General features: G+C 42.2%; 1 protein-coding gene across 1 annotated transcript in view; it reads left to right on the top strand.

Annotated features, from left to right (window-relative positions):
- Nucleotides 1-1,574: 1,574 nt before the first annotated feature.
- Nucleotides 1,575-22,189, top strand: part of LOC306760681 (sortilin-related receptor-like) — a gene marked incomplete at both ends in the record, with an annotated part of 49,932 nt that continues 29,317 nt past the window's right edge. Inside the window, 3 exons of the mRNA XM_079246646.1 lie at nucleotides 1,575-1,895; nucleotides 18,243-18,359; nucleotides 21,535-21,669. Coding sequence (XP_079102772.1) covers nucleotides 1,575-1,895; nucleotides 18,243-18,359; nucleotides 21,535-21,669 — 573 coding nt within the window. The remainder of the gene's footprint in view (nucleotides 1,896-18,242; nucleotides 18,360-21,534; nucleotides 21,670-22,189) is intronic.

The raw sequence follows: 22,189 nt of genomic DNA, 5'->3' as shown, positions 1-22,189 counted from the left end.
TCCCACCATGGACCACTCTAAACTCACTCCTTTTGATGGGCAGATAGAGGAAGAAATGCTTTAAACGTCTTATTTTCTCTCCATCTTCCTCCTGCTAAGGATGAGCATTTCTTCCTCCTCATCGTGGAGATCTGAGTTTCATCCCTGGTAACATTTGGACGTTGGCGAGCTAAATCAGCTGCTTTCCTGTTGCCATGGTGAGGATCTGTTGATGCTGTCGGGGTCACATCAGGTGGACGGACGTGCAGCCATCACAACAGCTGACAGGCTGGACGGAAAGCACAAGAAGCAAAGGGCTGACCACAACAGATGTGATAACAAAGATAACTGAGCACCAAAAATAGTTTAGTAGCTCTCTCTGTGATGTACTGTTATGTAGAAAGACTGAGACCCGTCACAAATGCACTGCGACTGGACTCCAGCTGGCTTTTCCTCAGTGTTCCCAGTGCACAATGACTCATCAGTCACTTCCATACAGCAAAGATGACCAAATGCAGCTGCATTTACAGTGTAAACTGAGGACTGGTGGAAATGCTCCCGCAACTAACTAACTAACTAACTAACTAACTAACTAACTAACTAACTAACTAACTAACTAACTAACTAACTAACTAACTAAATGCATGCTTGGATAAATTCATTCCTCACAAACAACTATGATAAAGATAAAATATGAATTACTATCTATTATTATTTATTTTTATTAATCATTTATTGAGCAGATTAAATGAAAAATACTTTATTTCCTCTGATGATAAATTATAAAATTCGAATATAGATAAAATAAAAGATAAATATTCTCTTATAAATGTGCACAACAACAACAAAAATAATATTAATAATAATATATTCTTTTATAATTTATTTAAAAGTAAATACAAAATACATTCAATAAAACATGGTGAAATAATTATAATTATTATAATAAATTATATGATACATTATTATAGAATAATATAATATCATATATATTTTATTTATATTTGTTATAATATAATATATTTTAATACAATTAATAATCATAAATTAAAAATAAGTATCAATATAATATAAATATAACAAACGTAATCATATTATATAATTATAATGTATTTTATTGTATAATTATGTTGTTTTTCATTAATAATTACAAGGGTAGGTATTTCATTCCTTATGGAAATAATAGTTTTAAATTTTTAATTATGCTAAAAGCATTGAGAAATGTGAATAATAATAATTAAATCATAATAATAATAATAATTCCTAAAACCTGTGTCTCAGGTTTAATGTGCTGTGCTTTTCTGCGAGACGTTTACGGTTATTGTACTTTTTGTTCTCTGCTTCCTTCTGTGTTTATCTGAACCTCCCACGCGACGTTTCTCTACAGTCCTCGTGTCTGTTGATGAAACCATTCCCCGCGTGGATCCCAGAGAAATGAGCTAGAACTGCTTTGGCGCGTGACAGAGCAGCAGAAACCCACACTGCGGGGAGGAGTGTGATTGTTCCCGACCTTCCCGTGGCCTGTGAACGCACCAGCAGCATCGCAGCCAGTAGAAGGAGCTCCTCTCTCCATCTGAAGCCAAACAAACACAAACATGGCGATGAGGCGAGCAGGCGGGATGCGGTCCCCTCTCCTCTTCTACGTCTGGCTCCTGCTTATCGCGGCTTCAGGAATAAATTCGTCGACTCTTCACCTTCACCCGGAGCTGCGCCACGTGCCGCCGCAGAACAGAGGATTTTTCACCATTCAAACCAGTAAGGATCTAAGAGACGCAGATGGAGGGGGCGCCGCGGCTCCAGCGCTCCCTCTGGCCGCTCGAGGTGCTCCTCAAGGCGGGTCGGGCTCCGGCGAGCACCCGGAGCATCGAAGCCGGCGGAGCGCGGCTGAGGCGGCCATGCCCAAGGTGTACAGCCAGGTAATGATGATGATGATGATGATGATGATGGATGTAAACTGGACTGACCTTACCTGGCAAGGGTAAAGAACAGGCAGAGCTCGCGGCTTGCCACGCACCTTGCTGCAAGTTGCCCCAGCAGCCTTTCCTGCTGCTTTATTTATTTACGTCCCAGTTTAACCAGTTTAACGGAAGCGTTTCCCTCACCTGGTTGCCCGCTCGCGCAGAACAAACCTGATACCCCCCTTTTAACTGGTTTCCAGTTAGGAAGTTGGCAGAAGAGGCAGTAGCCTCTGCCTGGCGCGTGCAGAAGCTTCCTGCTTCCACCTGAGCATGAAGGTCTGTTTGTTGGAAAAACCAGGAGATGAACTGGGAAATGGTTTCAGTCACAACTGGTTCCAGTTTCATTCTGGGTCATGGTCCTGCTGCTGGTCCATGGTCTGACCATGGCGTTGGTGGTCGGCTGCAGAAGTGGCCCAGATCATCATCCCTCCACCACTGTGCTGAAAGCTGAGAACTGTTTGTTCTGTCTGCGGTTGTACCGACCAGTTATCCTCCCAGTTACTTCAGTTAATGCTCAAACTGGATAATATTTTACATTACTGGTCACCTCAGTCTGTAGTTACTTTCCCACCTGGTTGGAGTCAGAGATTTATTTTATTTATCTTTTTTCCCGTTTATTTTTTGTTTTATATGTATTTATTATCATATCAGCATTATTATTAAATTTCCCTTTATTTTATTTTATTTTATTATGTAATATAGTGCTTTTTTTTTTTTTTTTTTAAAAATTATTATTATGACCATGAGAGGTTGTAGCTCCGGAGGAAGAGTCTTCCAGGCTTCCCTTGACTATCTGCCAAAGTATCCTTGGGCAAGATACTAAACCCCTAGATGACCCCTGATGTGCCAATCGAGTGTGAGTGTGTGTGTTCTCACTCTCCTATGTAAGTCGCTTTGAATAAGAGCGACTGCTAAATGACAATAGAATAGAATAGAATAGAAGTGTGAATTAACCGGCTCTGGAGACATGTCCTGTCTTCTGTGGACAGTGACTCCTGTAAAACCTCTGAGAGGAACCAAACTCCGCCTGGACGTAGCCTTTTCATGTCCGGTCCAGTGGACGCCTGTTCTGTAGGCATGTCTGGGTGAGGATGGTCAATCTGCAAATGATCCATAAATAAATTCATCTTATAGATTTTCTATTGAGTGTTTTTTTGGTTTCTGTGACAAGAAAACGCTTCTGAGATCCCAAAACAAAGCAGGTTTATTGTACAGAAAGGTCTGCTCCGACCAAATGCAGGGGAGGAAGTGTGTGTGTGTGTGTGTGTGTGTGTGTGTGTGTGTGTGTGCTGACAGTACTCAGAATTAGCGTTGTTGTTGATGACTGTTTCTGTGTCAAAGTGACACTAACAGTGCAAACGGAGGTGGGCAGTCTCCAGGAAGTGGGATCTGGGCTCGTCGGTGCGGTAGGCCTGGTTGGGGGAGGGGGTTTGTTTAGATGCTCCAGCTTTTATTTACACGTTCGTCTCCAGGCCGCAGCTCTCTGGGGGTGGACCTGTCCTCCTGTCCTCCGTCTGTAGCAGGACCCGGTGCTGTCTGCAGCCTGTTCAGCTGGTTGGGTCGGCACGTCACCGAGCTGTGGCAGGAAGATCATGCACCACATGTACACGTGTTTATCTTTCAGAAGTAAAGACTCTTATCTCCGCTCTGCATCTCCTGCACTTTCTGCTCACATCGATCGTCGGGCGACGGCTGCCTGTCGGCTGGGAGGAGAAATCGTTCGCTAAAGCAACTTTTACTGAAGAGAGAAGCTGTTTCGCTCTTTACAGGCATTTTATTTTATTCGGTTATTTTTAGGGTTATTATTGCATTTTATTTTATTTTTCATTTTAGTTAATCTTAGTTTAGTTTAGATAATTTTTTTGTACATTTATTTATTTTAGTTTATATTATATTATTTATATTCATTTCACAGTTGTGCTCATATTTATTCATACCCTTTCATTAAAGAAGGAAAAAAACAGCTGCCTGTAAAATAAGCTGAATTGACTAAAATAATAAATAAAAAATTTATGAAAATCATTACATTATTTTCTAAATCTGGTTCAATAGAAATATTTTTTTTAAAGCAAACAAATAAGATAATTTATTTCATATTACATCACTCATAAAGTAATATTTAGTTGAACAATCCTTTAATGTTTCCGCTCCAGTCAGGTGTTTTCTGTTCCTCTCAGTCAGACTTCTGCACCTGTTGACAGATATTTTGTCCCGAAAAGTGCTCTAATTTGTCCAGGATCAATTTGTTTGTTTGTTTTTTTTTCTTTATTCAACTCAATTAAATGAAAAAACAGTGTCTTATATTACTAAATTATATTTTTGCAAATTTTTAGTTATTGTTCCTTTTTTAAGTCTCCAGTTATTTGAGTGACTGTTGTAAATTCAGCCTTTTCTTTAATGAACGGGGATGAAGACATATGAGCACAACTGTGTCTTCGTTCATTCATTCATTCATGTGTTGGGGCTAGATGGATTGTTCAGTATTTGACTCTATCATCAACAGATGTCCATAGACAAGTGTTGAGGATGTATGTTAGATTTACCAAGTAAACCAAAGTTTGTGGCACCACCTGACAAGTCAGGAACAAAGATACTGAGCAATGCCTCAGTCTCAAGAGTCAGCAGTGAAGGCTGAGATTTACCACTGGCTTTGTCACCGGCAATCTGACACAGACAAATGCAAAATAAGCACAGACAACTTCCATTTAAGATACACCAGAATTTATTAAACAGATTGTCATCAACAGGTTAATGTCAATTAATTCAATCAATGTGATGCACTCAAATTTCCTGTGCTAGAATACTGTCAATCTAACTACAAAAATATATGAAGAAAATGGTTAAGACAATGAGACATTAAATGAAGGTTGGTGGTAGGGATTTGTGTGTGTGTGTGTGTGTGTGTGTGTGTGTGTGTGTGTGTGTGTGTGTGTGTGAATCACTTTGACAATGAGCTTTGATTTATGAGGCTAGCTGTAGGTTACATGCTAGCTTAGCCGCTAATAGTGCTAGCTGCTGAGTACAGGCTAGCTTAGCAGAAAATGGGGTTGGCTATGAGTGACTGTAGGGCACTTGTTCTGAGGTTGCCGTAGCTTAGCACACCTAGCCTACGGTGACTAGCGGGTAGTTAGTCGGTTAAGGGTGTTGGCTCTAAGGGCGGTACTGGCACTAACTTAGCAAGATAAAAGATGACCTAAAGGTCTAGATGATGGGGAATTGAGCACAAGCTTTAGCTAGGATTAGCTGTTTGATGCTAATGTTAGCTTAGCTGGTGCTAATGCTAATTTAGCAGATTACTAAATGACTTACAGAAAGGAGAACAAAATTGCAGACACCCAACATGAAAGAGGAAGCTCAAGCTCCAAGTAGCATGATAATGTTAGCTTAGCTGGTGCTAATGCTAATTTAGCAGATTACTAAATGACTGACAGGAAGGGGGATAAAATGGCGGATAACGGTCTTAAGATTCTCAGGTCTGGGAATTTTGAGGGAGACAAAAGGAGAAGCAGGAGATGAGAAAGTAGTGAGAAAATGACTTGAATTGCCAGTTCTGTGGTCCTTACTCAGGCACAAACGTGAGATCAACTCCCACGGTTGTGGCTGGAATTTAGAAAGGTAACTCAGATAGCTAAACAGTCAATGTCAACAGGTTTGCAAAACAATGAGCTTAATATTCATTCCAGAAATTAAATAAATGGAGATAAACTCAGAACGAAATATAAAAATAACCAAACCAGCAGTAACAAAACAACACAAATCAAAGAGAGATAGCGGCATCCCGCTTTTATTAGCTAGACTGTTAGCTAATATGGTCCCTTAACAACAGTAAAAGAAAAGAAATTACTCTCTAACCATCTCTGCCCAGACACAGAAGCCTGATACAGAGACAGCAAATCTTTGTTGGATCCAATGGGGCCTTGACTTGTCCAGTGTGGAAAAGTAGATAACAGTTGCAACGTGTCTCGGATGTAAGAAGGTGGTCTTTGTGACTGGGGCTGTTAAAGTCTCAGTGATGTCGGTGAGAGACCCTGCAGTAAAGGTGGGCCCTCGGCCAATTAGCAGTGCCATTGTCTTATAAGAGGGTGTATACACCCCTCTTTTCACACCTAGGTGTAAATGGCTGGGCATGCTGGGATTTGTAGTGAGACTCAGGGCCCTTTGTTTCCTAAGTCTATCCCAGCAGTTAGCAGGCGAGAGGCAGGTACACCTGGACAGGTCACCTGTCACCCTCACATTCACTTCTTATTTTATTTTAGGTTTTTTATTTTAATTTACTTTAGTATTTTATTTTTTCCAGTTTGTTATTTATTTCAATTTATTTTTTTATTGTTTTATTTTAGTTAGTTTTTTAATTTATTTGCTATATTTTTAAATTAATTAAAATAATTTGATGAATTGTTTTTCATATAATTTTATTAATTATTTTATTTAATTCTTTGATATTTGTGGACGTGTTGCAGTCAAGGTTAAAAAATAATCTGAACACAAAGGCAACAACATTAATTTTCTATACCTGCTGATTACTTAAAAGCTGCAGCCTATACTAGCAGCTGGCAGGCAAGAGGCAGGTACACCTGGACAGTTATATCTGGACAGGTACATCTGGACAAATACCCCTGGACAGGTACACCTGGACAGGTACATCTGGACAAATACCCCTGGACAGGTACATCTGGACAAATACCCCTGGACAGGTACATCTGGACAGATACCCCTGGACAGGTACACCTGGAGAGGTACCCCTGGACAGGTACACCTAGAAAGGTACCCCTGGACAGGTACATCTGGACAGATACCCCTGGACAGGTACATCTGGACAGATACCCCTGGACAGATACCCCTGGACAGGTACACCTGGAGAGGTACCCCTGGACAGGTACACCTAGAAAGGTACCCCTGGACAGGTACATCTGGACAGGTACATCTGGACAGGTACCCCTGGACAGTTACACCTGGACAAATACCCCTGGACAGGTACACCTGGACAAATACCCCTGGACAGGTACACCTGGACAAATACCCCTGGACAGGTACATCTGGAGAGGTACATCTCGACAGCTACAACTGGTCAGGTACCCCTGGACAGGTATACCTGGACAGGTCACCGGTCCATCGCAGAGAAACAACAGAAACTAGTCTTTGAGGTCCAGATGTTTCTCTTTTGGTATCAGATGGAAAATGATCCTGTTGATAGTCTGTTGGTAGAAGGTTTGTTTTATATGATTCATGTTTAGAAACATTCATTTCTCCCTCTGGGCTTCCGTAGACAGCAGTTCCAGTGCCTCAATGAGGTGTTTGTGTGACTTTGTTTTGCTGCAGTTGTCTCCCTGATGTTTCACGGTCGTTTAATAAACAGGAAACCACAGCGGTTTTGTTCTGCATTTTCCTGGTTTCAGCTTCTCTTTATTTCATTTGTTCAGCAAGCAGCTGCAGGAGTGAGCACACCACTGCTCAATATCTGGAGATCCAAAACTAAAAAATTGTCACCGCACCTGAAAGGCAGTTCTTCGAGTGGTGCAGTTTATAATCTCACCTGATGTGACGGCGACGTCCATGGCGGGTTTTACACCAGTGTAAAGGCATGTGCATCGTCCTGCCAACAGATACACATACACGTGTGATGCATCTTGTGTAGATTTAGACATAAAGCAGAAGCCTTAAAGTCATGTCAAAGTGAACTTCCTGTGTGTGTGTGTGTGTGTGTGTGTGTGTGTGTGTGTGTGTGTGTGTGTGTGTGTGTGTGTGTGTGTGTGTGTGTGTGTGTGGCTGCAGCGTGAAAACACCATTATTTCTTTGTGGATGAGTTTGTGCAGCTGCTGTCAAGACGTTTCAGGCGCTGCCTTTTCGGTGGGGAGCAACTTTGGCAAACAGATCATAGATGGAATATTCAGATCTTTTCTTTAGGGCTGTAAATGTGGACAGGAGAAGCTAAGACTGGATCACAAGTCCTGTAACACCAGTTTTATTGCAACTGTAGGTTAAAAATTAAATATACTGAATTAGAACTGCAGCATTTATGTTACAGCATCATCAAGGCAGTGCAGGAGTGTGCCCTTGCAACATTGCAAGTTCTACAGTGTAGGAAGCAGATGCACTCAACATGTTCATGAGCCCATGTGTCCATCTACGTCCTGCAGACCTTGATTCTAGCTGCATAGGGTTGATTCTAGCTGCATAGGGTTGATTCTAGCTGCAGGAAGATTGATTCTAGCTGCATAGGTTTGATTCTAGCTGCATAGGTTTGATTCTAGCTGCATAGGATTGATTCTAGCTGCATAGGATTGATTCTAGTTGCATAGGGTTGATTCTAGCTGCATAGGGATTGATTCTAGCTGCATAGGTTTGATTCTAGCTGCATATGATTGATTCTAGCTGCATAGGTTTGATTCTGGCTGCATAGGATTGATTCTAGCTGCATAGGATTAATTCTAGCTGCATAGGGATTGATTCTAGCTGTATAGGGTTGATTTTAGCTGCATATGATTGATTCTGGCTGCATAGGATTGATTCTAGCTGCATAGGGATTGATTCTAGCTGTATAGGGTTGATTCTAGCTGCATAGGGATTGATTCTAGCTGCATAGGGATTGATTCTAGCTGCATAGGATTGATTCTAGCTGCATAGGGATTGATTCTGGCTGCATAGGATTGATTCTAAGTTCATATGATAGATTATAGCTGCAAAGGATTAATTCTAGCTGCAGAGAATTGATTCTAGCTGCTTAGGCCTGACTATAGCTGTATAGGGCTGATTCTAGCTGCATAGGGATTGATTCTAGCTGTATAGTGTTGATTCTAGCTGCACAGGGATTGATTCTAGCTGTATAGGGCTGATTCTAGCTGCATAGGATTGATTCTAGCTGCATAGGATTGATTCTAGTTGCATAGGGTTGATTCTAGCTGCATAGGATTGATTCTAGCTGCATAGGTTTGATTCTAGCTGCATATGATTGATTCTAGATGCATAGGTTTGATTCTGGCTGCATAGGTTTGATTCTAGCTGCATATGATAGATTATAGCTGCAAAGGATTAATTCTAGCTGCAAAGAATTGATTCTAGCTGCTTAGGCCTGACTATAGCTGTATAGGGCTGATTCTAGCTGCATAGGGATTGATTCTAGCTGCATAGGATTGATTCTAGCTGCATAGGATTGATTCTAGCTGCATAGGATTGATTCTAGCTGCATAGGGATTGATTCTAGCTGTATAGGGTTGATTTTAGCTGCATATGATTGATTCTAGCTGCATAGGATTGATTCTAGCTGCATAGGGATTGATTCTAGCTGTATAGGGTTGATTCTAGCTGCATAGGGATTGATTCTAGCTGCATAGGGATTGATTCTAGCTGCATAGGATTGATTCTAGCTGCATAGGGATTGATTCTGGCTGCATAGGATTGATTCTAAGTTCATATGATAGATTATAGCTGGAAAGGATTAATTCTAGCTGCAGAGAATTGATTCTAGCTGCTTAGGCCTGACTATAGCTGTATAGGGCTGATTCTAGCTGCATAGGGATTGATTCTAGCTGTATAGTGTCGATTCTAGCTGCACAGGGATTGATTCTAGCTGTATAGGGCTGATTCTAGCTGCATAGGGATTGATTCTAGCTGCATAGGGATTGATTCTAGCTGCATAGGGATTGATTCTAGCTGTATAGGGTTGATTTTAGCTGCATATGATTGATTCTGGCTGCATAGGATTGATTCTAGCTGCATAGGGATTGATTCTAGCTGTATAGGGTTGATTCTAGCTGCATAGGGATTGATTCTAGCTGCAAAGGATTAATTCTAGCTGCAGAGAATTGATTCTAGCTGCTTAGGCCTGACTATAGCTGTATAGGGCTGATTCTAGCTGCATAGGGATTGATTCTAGCTGTATAGTGTTGATTCTAGCTGCACAGGGATTGATTCTAGCTGTATAGGGCTGATTCTAGCTGCATAGGATTGATTCTAGCTGCATAGGATTGATTCTAGCTGCATAGGGTTGATTCTAGCTGCATAGGATTGATTCTAGCTGCATAGGTTTGATTCTAGCTGCATATGATTGATTCTAGATGCATAGGTTTGATTCTGGCTGCATAGGTTTGATTCTAGCTGCATATGATAGATTATAGCTGCAAAGGATTAATTCTAGCTGCAAAGAATTGATTCTAGCTGCTTAGGCCTGACTATAGCTGTATAGGGCTGATTCTAGCTGCATAGGGATTGATTCTAGCTGCATAGGATTGATTCTAGCTGCATAGGATTGATTCTAGCTGCATAGGATTGATTCTAGCTGCATAGGGATTGATTCTAGCTGTATAGGGTTGATTTTAGCTGCATATGATTGATTCTAGCTGCAAAGGATTGATTCTAGCTGCATAGGGATTGATTCTAGCTGTATAGGGTTGATTCTAGCTGCATAGGGATTGATTCTAGCTGCATAGGGATTGATTCTAGCTGCATAGGGATTGATTCTAGCTGCATAGGATTGATTCTAGCTGCATAGGGATTGATTCTGGCTGCATAGGATTGATTCTAAGTTCATATGATAGATTATAGCTGGAAAGGATTAATTCTAGCTGCAGAGAATTGATTCTAGCTGCTTAGGCCTGACTATAGCTGTATAGGGCTGATTCTAGCTGCATAGGGATTGATTCTAGCTGTATAGTGTCGATTCTAGCTGCACAGGGATTGATTCTAGCTGTATAGGGCTGATTCTAGCTGCATAGGGATTGATTCTAGCTGCATAGGGATTGATTCTAGCTGCATAGGGATTGATTCTAGCTGTATAGGGTTGATTTTAGCTGCATATGATTGATTCTGGCTGCATAGGATTGATTCTAGCTGCATAGGGATTGATTCTAGCTGTATAGGGTTGATTCTAGCTGCATAGGGATTGATTCTAGCTGCATAGGGATTGATTCTAGCTGCATAGGGATTGATTCTAGCTGCATAGGATTGATTCTAGCTGCATAGGGATTGATTCTGGCTGCATAGGATTGATTCTAAGTTCATATGATAGATTATAGCTGCAAAGGATTAATTCTAGCTGCAGAGAATTGATTCTAGCTGCTTAGGCCTGACTATAGCTGTATAGGGCTGATTCTAGCTGCATAGGGATTGATTCTAGCTGTATAGTGTTGATTCTAGCTGCACAGGGATTGATTCTAGCTGTATAGGGCTGATTCTAGCTGCATAGGATTGATTCTAGCTGCATAGGATTGATTCTAGTTGCATAGGGTTGATTCTAGCTGCATAGGATTGATTCTAGCTGCATAGGTTTGATTCTAGCTGCATATGATTGATTCTAGATGCATAGGTTTGATTCTGGCTGCATAGGATTGATTCTAGCTGCATATGATAGATTCTAGCTGCAAAGGATTAATTCTAGCTGCAAAGAATTGATTCTAGCTGCTTAGGCCTGACTATAGCTGTATAGGGCTGATTCTAGCTGCATAGGGATTGATTCTAGCTGTATAGGGTTGATTCTAGCTGCACAGGGATTGATTCTAGCTGTATAGGGCTGATTCTAGCTGCATAGGATTGATTCTAGCTGCATAGGATTGATTCTAGCTGTATAGGGTTTATTCTAGCTGAATAGGGGATTGATTCTAGCTGAATAGGGGATTGATTCTAGCTGCATAGGTTTGATTCTAGCTGCATAGGTTTGATTCTAGCTGCATAGGATTGATTCTAGCTGTATAGGGTTGATTTTAGCTGCATAGGATTGATTTTAGCTGCATAGGATTGATTCTAGCTGCATAGGGATTGATTCTAAGTTCATATGATAGATTATAGCTGCAAAGGATTAATTCTAGCTGCAAAGGATTGATTCTAGCTGCTTAGGCCTGATTATAGCTGTATAGGGCTGATTTTAGCTGTATAGGGCTGATTCTAGCTGCATAGGATTGATTCTAGCTGCATAGGATTGATTCTAGCTGCATAGGGATTGATTCTAGCTGTATAGTGTTGATTCTAGCTGCACAGGGATTGATTCTAGTTGTATAGGGTTTATTCTAGCTGCATAGGATTGATTCTAGCTGCATAGGATTGATTCTAGCTGCATAGGGATTGATTCTGGCTGCATAGGATTGATTCTAAGTTCATATGATAGATTATAGCTGCAAAGGAGTAATTCTAGCTGCAAAGGATTGATTCTAGCTGCTTAGGCCTGATTATAGCTGTATAGGGCTGATTCTAGCTGCATAGGTTTGATTCTCGCAGAAAGGGATTGATTCTAGCTGCATAGGATTGATTCAACCTGTTTAGGGTTGATTCTAGGTTCATAGGATAGATTCTAGCTGTATAGGATTGATTCTAGTTGCATAGAATTGATTCAACCTGCTTAGGGTTGATTCTAGCTACATAGGGTTTATTCTTGCTACATAGGGTTTATTATAGCTGCTTAGGGTTGATTCTGGCTGCATAGGGCTGATTCTAGCTGCATAGGGCTGATTCTAGCTGCATAGGGCTGATTCTAGCTGTATAGGATTGACTCTAGCTGCATAGGGATGATTTTAGCTGCATAAGATTGATTGTAGCTGCGTATGTTTGATCTGATTTTTCTGAGCAAGACTTAAATGTCAGTTAAAAAAAGTCAAAAAGACCAAATAATCTACTTACAAAAAAGAAATCCTATATCTATAAAACAAATACAATATCTAAAACGTTGTGATTATGGTTGTGTAGGAGATTCTTGCAGTGTAGGTTTGGACCTTGTCATCGCTTGGTTTAATCTAATTAACCACAAAATGTCTAGTCCGAGTTTCTGTGGACCAGCACTGAAATACCTGGCTTTGCAAATCTGAAACAAGCCTGGAGGTGTGCTGTCACCCTGTAGGGCAATGTTTCTCAATTCCCGTCCTCAGGCCCCCCTGCTCTGCATGTTTTATAGGCAACCCTACCTTAACACACCTGAATGAAATAAAAGGCTCGTTAACACGCTGCAAATAACTTGATGAGGAAGTTCAATAATCCTACTGAGGTGCTTTGGAGGAGGATCGTGTCTAAAACATGAAGGGCAGGGGGGCCTGAGGACTGGAACTGAGAAACACTGCCGTAGGGGAACAGTGGCTCCATTGTGTCATAACGTAGGAGCCATAAATGTTCCTGGAGACTCACTTGCAAATTATGCAAACCTGGAGAGTTTTCAGCAAGCCTTTGCTGCCTGCCAATCCTGCAGAGATGATGTCATTGTTTCAGACGGACGATGCTCCCCTGGCCATGGTGCCCCCCCCCTCCATCTCAGCTGAATAATGAACAGCTCATATCGGGTGGGGCGGGACTGTGGTGCCCTACTGTATTGTTGCTGTGTTCAACTCCTTGGTAGTACCAGACACCGAGCCAGTCTCCTCCCCACCTAAAGGATATCAGCGAGCTAGAGGAGGGAGGGGAGGAATGCTGCCACCAGAGTGGTTTTGGTTTCATGCTGTCCAGCCTGATAAATCCTAACTGGTTTGAAAGCTTTGAGCAGAGTTCAGTTCTGTCCTCCGATGTTTCAGGTCTGCTTTGGATTAACTAAACTGATTTTATATCAAATAGTTGATAAATGTGCATAAATGAGGTTGATATAACCTATAAAATGCACAAGTTAAAGCTCCTGCAGCTGCAGAGGACCACAGGTTGGTTTTATTTGGGTCCGAGCTCAGACGAGGAATGTGGCCAGCGACTCAGCTACACGTAATGACTTGTTTGTAAAGAGAAAATTCCGCTTGTCTGATCAGACGGCGACATAAACAAGCAAGACCGATTAAACCTCTGAAGCAAGCTGATAAAGTGTTCTGGAAAGACCAGAACTGTTCTCGTGGGATCATCTGAAAGGTTTTTTTTTTTACAGTTAACGTGGAGCAGCTGCTTTGTCCAAAAGTACTAATGAAACAGAAGCCTGAGCAAAAGGATGGAGCAGAGCTGTGTGCTGCTTTTTCTCTTGTCCTTTATTTCTGCTGCTGATAACTCCAGTACAGAAGCCCAGAAGGGACAAACCAAACCAAAAATAACAGGTATATTTAATGCAGATGCAGCTAATTTTATCTCAACAACTTTATTTGGACATGATTTACAGTAGCTAGCAGTGTGGTCCACATTCCACCTTTAAAACTATCTTCAGACAACATCAGCACCATCATAACTAGCTGTAGCTTCACTTACTGCACTTCAGTTTCACCTTCAGAGTCTCCTTCAACACAGTTGCTCTGCTGCAGGATTATCGGCACAGCAGTAAAAACGGTCCCCCTCAAACAGCTTCCTGCTGCAGGATTAGTGGTGCAGCAGTGAAAACGGTCCCCCTCAAACAGCTTCCTGCTGCAGGATTAGTGGTGCAGCAGTGAAAACGGTCCCCCTCAAACAGCTTCCTGCTGCAGGATTAGTGGTGCAGCAGTGAAAAAGATCCTCCTCAAACAGCTTCCCGCTGCAGGATTAGTGGTGCAGCAGTGAAAATGGCCCCCTCAAACAGCTTCCCGCTGCAGGATTAGTGGTGCAGCAGTGAAAACAGTCCCCCTCAAACAGCTTCCCGCTGCAGGATTAGTGGTGCAGCAGTGAAAACGGTCCCCCTCAAACAGCTTCCTGCTGCAGGATTAGTGGTGCAGCAGTGAAAACGGTCCCCCTCAAACAGCTTCCTGCTGCAGGATTAGTGGTGCAGCAGTGAAAACGGTCCCCCTCAAACAGCTTCCTGCTGCAGGATTAGTGGTGCAGCAGTGAAAAAGATCCTCCTCAAACAGCTTCCTGCTGCAGGATTAGTGGTGCAGCAGTGAAAACGGTCCCCCTCAAACAGCTTCCTGCTGCAGGATTAGTGGTGCAGCAGTGAAAAAGATCCTCCTCAAACAGCTTCCCGCTGCAGGATTAGTGGTGCAGCAGTAAAAACGGTCCCCCCAAACAGCTTCCTGCTGCAGGATTAGTGGTGCAGCAGTGAAAACGGTCCCCCTCAAACAGCTTCCTGCTGCAGGATTAGTGGTGCAGCAGTGAAAACGGTCCCCCTCAAACAGCTTCCTGCTGCAGGATTAGTGGTGCAGCAGTGAAAAAGATCCTCCTCAAACAGCTTCCCGCTGCAGGTATAGTGGTGCAGCAGTCAAAACGGTCCCCCTCTGTTGCCTGTGGTGCATCTCCACAGTCAGTCCTTACCAGCGAGACTGTGTATCAGACAGATGCATCAGTTACATAATGGCGTAGTGTTATTGTGGTGTGATACCTTCCTGGAATAACAAAAAGAAGTTGGTTTGATCCAGAACTAAAGGAGTTAAATGTTGGTCATCCAACAGGTTTTCTTCTGGGTCCAGCATGGGGTTAGGGTTAGGGATTCAACACGGAGGTGCTCCTGCTTCAGTCTTGTTACTGAGTCACACAGAAAGGGATGATCCTTTCAACCAATCAGAGAACCGCAGCGTGTAAAGCTCCGCCCCTCAGGGCCAGATCCGTAAGATTGGGACAATGCAATTATAAGTAAATGCTGACTGTCCTCAAGACCAGCTTAGTAGTTTCTTATGTTTTCTTTTTCTTTTTTTTTTTTTACTGTTTAGATTAGTGGTATAATTCAGTTGCTGGTTGTTATGCATTAAATAGATAAATGTGAGTAAATATTTGTTTTTGTGCACCATATGGCTGCAGTTACCTCCTGTAAAGCAAACAACCTGCCTCTCAAAGCATCTTCTCAAAAGTCACTTTAACTCCTTAAACGCCTGGTGTCACAAACATTTCTACAAACCTCTTCTGGCCTTTCTTATCTTTTAACTCTTTTTATTAAATACATTTTTTATTTGTTATTAAATTAGTTCATATTTATTTTAAGTTATTTATTACAGCATTTGTCTATTTTTTACTGTGTTTATTTAGTTTTTTATATGATTTAGGGTGAAATGAATTGATTTTATTGTCTGCAAACTGAGCAGGACTGAAGTTCCCTTCAGGGTACAAGCTGTCAGGTGTGGCGTGAAACTGTCCAAACATCATTACAGGCAGTGGAAACCAGTGCGCTGGCTGGTGCACAACAGTTCTGGATGTCGATGGAAAGTGTCAGGCTTCCTGTTTCAGCTGAACGATTGTAAATCAAGGAAGTATCAGTCATGCTCGCTACAGTGTGGTTTTGGTTTCAAACTCACCACAAAAATGTCACAAAGTGAAGATCTCTTGGCCCGAACCCAGAGGAGAAGCTGTGTGTTGCTTACGAGTACAATGGGAGGCTTTAGAGGAGTAAAAATGTTTCACACCGAGATTGAACCATGCATGTTTAGTCTTTTCTTCATCAGCAGACTTCCTGGAACCTTACAGAGAACTTTCATTCTGTGATTTACTGCAACCTGGCAAACAATCCTCATGACTGCGTGGTTGCTGGTCTGCAGGGCTGCTGGCGCTCCTTTGGCCTGCTCACGGTGACCAACATGTCTAAAATGCAGACATTTACTGCTGCAACACCTTTGCCTGAGAGACTGTGTTGGCTTTAGCAGAGCTGTCCCAGAGGAGAGACAGACTGAGGAAGATGGAGAGGAGGAGGAGGATGAAAAGGCAGAGCATGGAAAAACAAGTTGTGTGCGAGTGAAACAGGCGTCATGACAGCAGCTCACAGTCGTGTCTTTGTGTGAAGCTACATGATAAAAAGGCTGCGTTTGTTTGTTGCGGGCGTCGTGCAGTGTGTTTCCGTGCTGTGGGATAAAACCATCACCAGTCTTGCATGCATGATGCTTCTTTCCTCTTCACCTTCTCCCCTTGACCAGAACACCATATATCTTGTAGCTGTGTTGGTTTTATCGATTTTTGATGCCTCTGTGGGAGGAGATGTTAGTGTTTCAGCCTTTTCTTCGATGGATTTTCCCCTGTAAGGTTCCAGTCGAACGCTGGTGCAGATTGGAGTCTCCAGATGCTGCAGTTGCAATCACAATGCGACTGACCGGATGAGGTCAGATCCCAGTGATGTGATGTTTGCTCTGCAGCGTGAACCGAAGTGTAAAAAAACTGCCCTGATTCTCAGAATCATCAATAAAAGATAAAGAAAGAGGAGCAGTGAAGAGATGAGATGACAGGCAAGTGACAAGGAGAAAGATGAAATAACCAATTTCTTCATTGATCTGCCTGAAGGGAAGTGCACTTAAAGGGTGTGTGTTATGGCAACCTTTTACATGGAAGAGGAGCTTGATCTGCAGGGTGTTATAGGAAACGTCTGGCTTGGTTCTGGTTTACCTGTAGTCAGCTGCTTTGCTCTGCAGAACCGTCCTCTCTGCCATAAAGATGCAAACACTTTTGCAGGAGGTGCACAACACGGAGAGTCTGTTCTCAGCAGGTGATTTAGTTTGGTGGTGACATTTTGTCATATTTTTTCAGTGTCTTCTTATCTGAATGGCATAATATTAAAAATTGCACTCGTAAAAGGCCTCAAATCTAACTTGTAATCTGACAACTTCGATCTGTTATCAGAGGAACCTTTAAAATCAGTATTTCTGTCTGAAGCATCTGTTGATGTCGGTAAACGGATTAAATCTGAACAAGCTGCACACTGAAGTCCTCCTCATGCAGCTGCACAAATGTGTAGTTTGTGATTCAGATTCAATATGCAATTTTTTTTTTTACATTTCCAATAGCAAACAGTCATTCTGGATGAATAAACATTTAGAGAAGTACAGTACTCAAACAAAGGACAAATGACAATGAGGAAATAAAAAATATACAAAGGACAAGCCAAAAAAAGGCATAGACCATTAATTCCCATTCAATTAGGAATTATTATTATATTTCAGGTATTTTACCAAAGGTCTCCAAACCCTGTCGAACTTTTCTGTTTTCCCATGTGAACATCTTTAATGTGCCATTTGAGTTTCGTCTGGTTGAATCGAGCTTCTCACAGTCACCGCAGTTCACCAGCACGTCCTGCAAACGGCTGATGCACCGTGTTGCATTAAAAGAACTGGGCTGATATGCTCCTTTTTTGGACGGTTATTACCTCTTGAAACATTTCATATATTTATGTATTTATTAATTTAGTTTAAAATAAAATTTGAAAATTTCTTGAAAATTTCTTACTGCAGCTAATTTCTTGAGCCTTTCAGATGTTTTCATTCAACACAAGTCGAGATGTGTACGAGATTAAAAGCTTGACCTGAATGTGCAAACGCATAAGGAACAATTCCCAAGAGGCCGAAAACAACATTCAACAATCAGTGCACAACCTGAGATGATATTATAAACAAGGAGTGTGTGTGCATTTTTGCATATCTGCGTTCAGTGGGGTCACGGCTCTGGAGTAAACCCTGCTGTCAAAAGCTTCCAGATATTACTGGAACTATCGAATATGTTCCTACTGCTGCTGACATAGTTTGTTCTCTGTTCTTTTATTTTTTGCAGGCCGACCTGAATGACTCTCATAACCAGATGGTGGTCCACTGGGCCGGAGAGAAGAGCAACGTCATAGTGGCGCTGGCTCGAGACAGCGCTTCAGCCACTGGGCCCAAAACCAGCTCTGTAAGTTCACCAGAACACACTTTGCAGTTTATTATTTATCTCTTATATCCTCCTGTAATATTCTGGCTCATATCACTCTTCTATAATAATTAAATCATCTTTATAAAATGTAACATTAAAAGATAATGACTAGGGCTGACCAGGGGTCCATTCATATATGAAGGGGGTGGGGTATAGGTGTAGCGGATCTCCCAAACAGCTCCCTGGTGCTGTGCTTTAATCTTATCCACTTGTCTTTGTTCTTTAACACAATTTAATGTGAAACTGTTCACCCGAAAAGGAGATTTTAATTATGGAAAAGGGTCTTTAAGCTCCAGTTTCTCCTAAAATCTGTGTATGCAAGACATAACGTCCACTAGCGAAAACATCCACAAGCCATAACGTCCACTGGCCATAACGTCCACTGGCCATAACATCTACTAGCTAAAACAGGAAACATCCACTGCCCATAACGCCAACTAGCCATAACATCCACTGGACATAACGTCCACGAGCCATAACGTCCACAAGCCCTAATGTCCACTGTTCCATAGCATCCACAAGCCATAACGTCCACTGGCCATAAGGTCCATTGGCCATAACATCCACTAGCCATAACGTCCACTGGCCATAAGGTCCATTGGCCATATCGTCCATTGGCCATATCGTCCACTGGCCATAACGTCCACTAGCCATAACATCCACTGGCCATAAGGTCCATTGGCCATATTGTCCACTGGCCATAACATCCACTAGCCATAACATCCACTGGCCATAACGTCCACTGGCCATAACGTCCACTGGCCATAACGTCCACTGGCCATAACATCCACTGGCCATAAGGTCCACTGGCCATAAGGTCCACTGGCCATAAGGTCCACTGGCCATAACATCCACTGGCCATAAGGTCCACTGGCCATAAGGTCCACTGGCCATAAGGTCCACTGGCCATAACATCCACTAGCCATAACATCCACTGGCCATAACGTCCACTGGCCATAACGTCCACTGGCCATAACGTCCACTGGCCATAACATCCACTGGCCATAACATCCACTGGCCATATCGTCCACTGGCCATAACATCCACTGGCCATAAGGTCCACTGGCCATAAGGTCCATTGGCCATATTGTCCACTGGCCATATCGTCCACTGGCCATAACATCCACTAGCCATAACATCCACTAGCCATAACGTCCACTGGCCATAACGTCCACTGGCCATAATGTCCACTGGCCATAACGTCCACTGGCCATAACATCCACTGGCCATAAGGTCCATTGGCCATAAGGTCCACTGGCCATAACATCCACTAGCCATAACGTCCACTGGCCATAACGTCCACTGGCCATAACGTCCACTGGCCATAACGTCCACGAGCCATAATGTCCACTTTTCCATGGCATCCCCTAGCCAAAGCGTCCACTAGCTAAAAAAATTCACTTGCCAAAACTTCTACTAGACATAACATCCACTAACTAAAGCACCCATTAGCTAAAACATCCACTTGCCAAAATATTTATTAAAAATAATGTCCACTAGCTAAAACATCTACTAGACATAAGGTCCACTAACCAAAATGTCCATGAGCCATAACGTGCACTAGCCAAAGCGTCCACTGTTCCATACCGTCCATTAGCTAAAATGTCCACTAGCTAAAACATTCACTAGCTAAACATCTACTAGACATAAGGTCCACTAACCGAAATGTCCATGAGACAAAATGTCCACTACCTAAAATGTCCACTAACTAAAACATCCACTACCCAAAACGTCCACTACCCAAAACGTCCACTACCCAAAACATCCACTATCCAAAACGTCCACTACCCAAAACGTCCACCACCCAAAACGTCCACCACCCAAAACGACCACTACCCAAAACGTCCACTACCCAAAACGACCAGTACCTAAAATGTCCACTACCCAAAACATCCACTATCCAAAACGTCCACTACCCAAAACGTCCACCACCCAAAACGTCCACCACCCAAAACGACCACTACCCAAAACGTCCACTACCCAAAACGTCCACTACCCAAAACATCCACTATCCAAAACGTCCACTATCCAAAACGTCCACTACCCAAAACGTCCACCACCCAAAACGACCACTACCCAAAACGTCCACTACCCAAAACGACCAGTACCTAAAATGTCCACTACCCAAAACGTCCACTACCCAAAACGTCCACTACCCAAAACGTCCACTACCTAAAACGTCCACTACCTATACCTAAAACGTCCACTAGCCAAAACGTCCTGCTAGCCATTAGCCCGCTGCCGGAAGCTGTGTCTATATCGCTAGGCAGTTTCTCTTCTGTGTAGGAACTCAGCTCTGTTCTGAAACTACTTCTTCGTACGGAAAAACTGGAATACAGATACATGTTCTGTTACACCCTTAATGAAAACTTTCTGTAATGATTTAGTTGTGAGGGCTTCATAAAAGTTCAGATCTTTATTGTGGATTGTAACTAATCTTGGTGAGCTACATTCATGTCTTTAATGAAACACAGTTTTTCTACTTGACAGCAGGTTTCCTTGTACTGCTTTCACTTGTCCTTGCTCTTGGGCTCAGAATATCTGCAAATATTCACATTTGATTTAATATTCAGATTTAGTTAATTTTAAACCCATTTAAACAATCCATGGAGCATTAATCCCAGAATTTATTACTTTCATTCTGAAAACCACTGTTTATACCTGAGTTGCAGCTTTTTTTTCTTGTCTGCTCTACAAACATCATCACCCATGACATGAGAAAATATAAATGTAAACCAGTACATAGTATAAGGTGATCTGTAACACTCAAGTCAAGACCTTAAAATGGAAAATGTCACTTTCGGAATTGGTGTTTTCTGAGAACTTACTCTATCATGTCACATCTGCTGGTGATTTTGTTGTCTGTCGGGAAGAGTTACTTCACAGTTTCATATCCTTCATTCACAGTTGTGAAACTGATGAACAAAGCACTTTTATGATGTGCGTTAAAAGGCTTGCTGGCTGATGTTCCCTGTTATGACGACTGCATAGCCAGCAGCTGGTAAAAATAACAACCAAAGCTTGTTATGGAATTAAAATGGCAGCATTTGCTATCTTGGAATTATGAATTCTATAATCGCAATTTTGCAAATGCACATGCTGTAATGAAGATAAAAACTCAGTGCAGGCGTTGACTTCTTCTCCTTTTCTGCAGGTCTACGTGTCCTATGACTACGGTACAAATTTTGCATTGGTGTCAGACAAGTTCCAGCTTTCAGGGGACAAAGTGAAGGACGGCATCAAGCAGGTCATCTCTCAGTTCTACCACAGTCCTGCTGACAATCGCAGGGTAAGTTCCAGTGGTTGACTCATTGATGGACAAACGGGAAGTGGTAACGTCAAACTGAGGGCTACATTTAGGATAAACAAAGGCTTTATGCTAGACGCAGAAGATGGCTACAGTTTCGTCTGTCTGCTGCATCGATTACATAATGCGGTCTGTTTTCAAGGGGCTTAGCTATCTGTTACTTATCAATACATAGCAATACCCCCGGAAACCACGGGGGCAGTGTTGAGTTATATAGCCGACATGCAACCAGCTGAAGGAGCAAACCAAAGAAGAAGTAAAACAAAACAAACAAAAAAAAACAAAACGTCTAAGCACCTGAAGAAGGAAAAGACACAGAATAAGTTGAAAACAGCAAAAAAAAACAAAAAAAGTTTCTCTTTCTGAAGTCTCGGGATGGTTGTAAACAACTTTATAGTGCTGCATTACCTCTACCAACTGGTGTCAGAACGTGGAAGTGAACACACAACTCAGTTCTGCCCACTAGTGGATGAACAGGCAACCACGGCATAGAAGACACACA

The sequence above is a fragment of the Telmatherina bonti genome (assembly GCF_933228915.1).
Source record: "Telmatherina bonti genome assembly, chromosome: 9".
Taxonomy (NCBI): domain Eukaryota; kingdom Metazoa; phylum Chordata; class Actinopteri; order Atheriniformes; family Telmatherinidae; genus Telmatherina; species Telmatherina bonti.
Note: the sequence above shows the minus strand (reverse complement) of the source record. Positions and strands in the feature narration are given on the sequence as shown.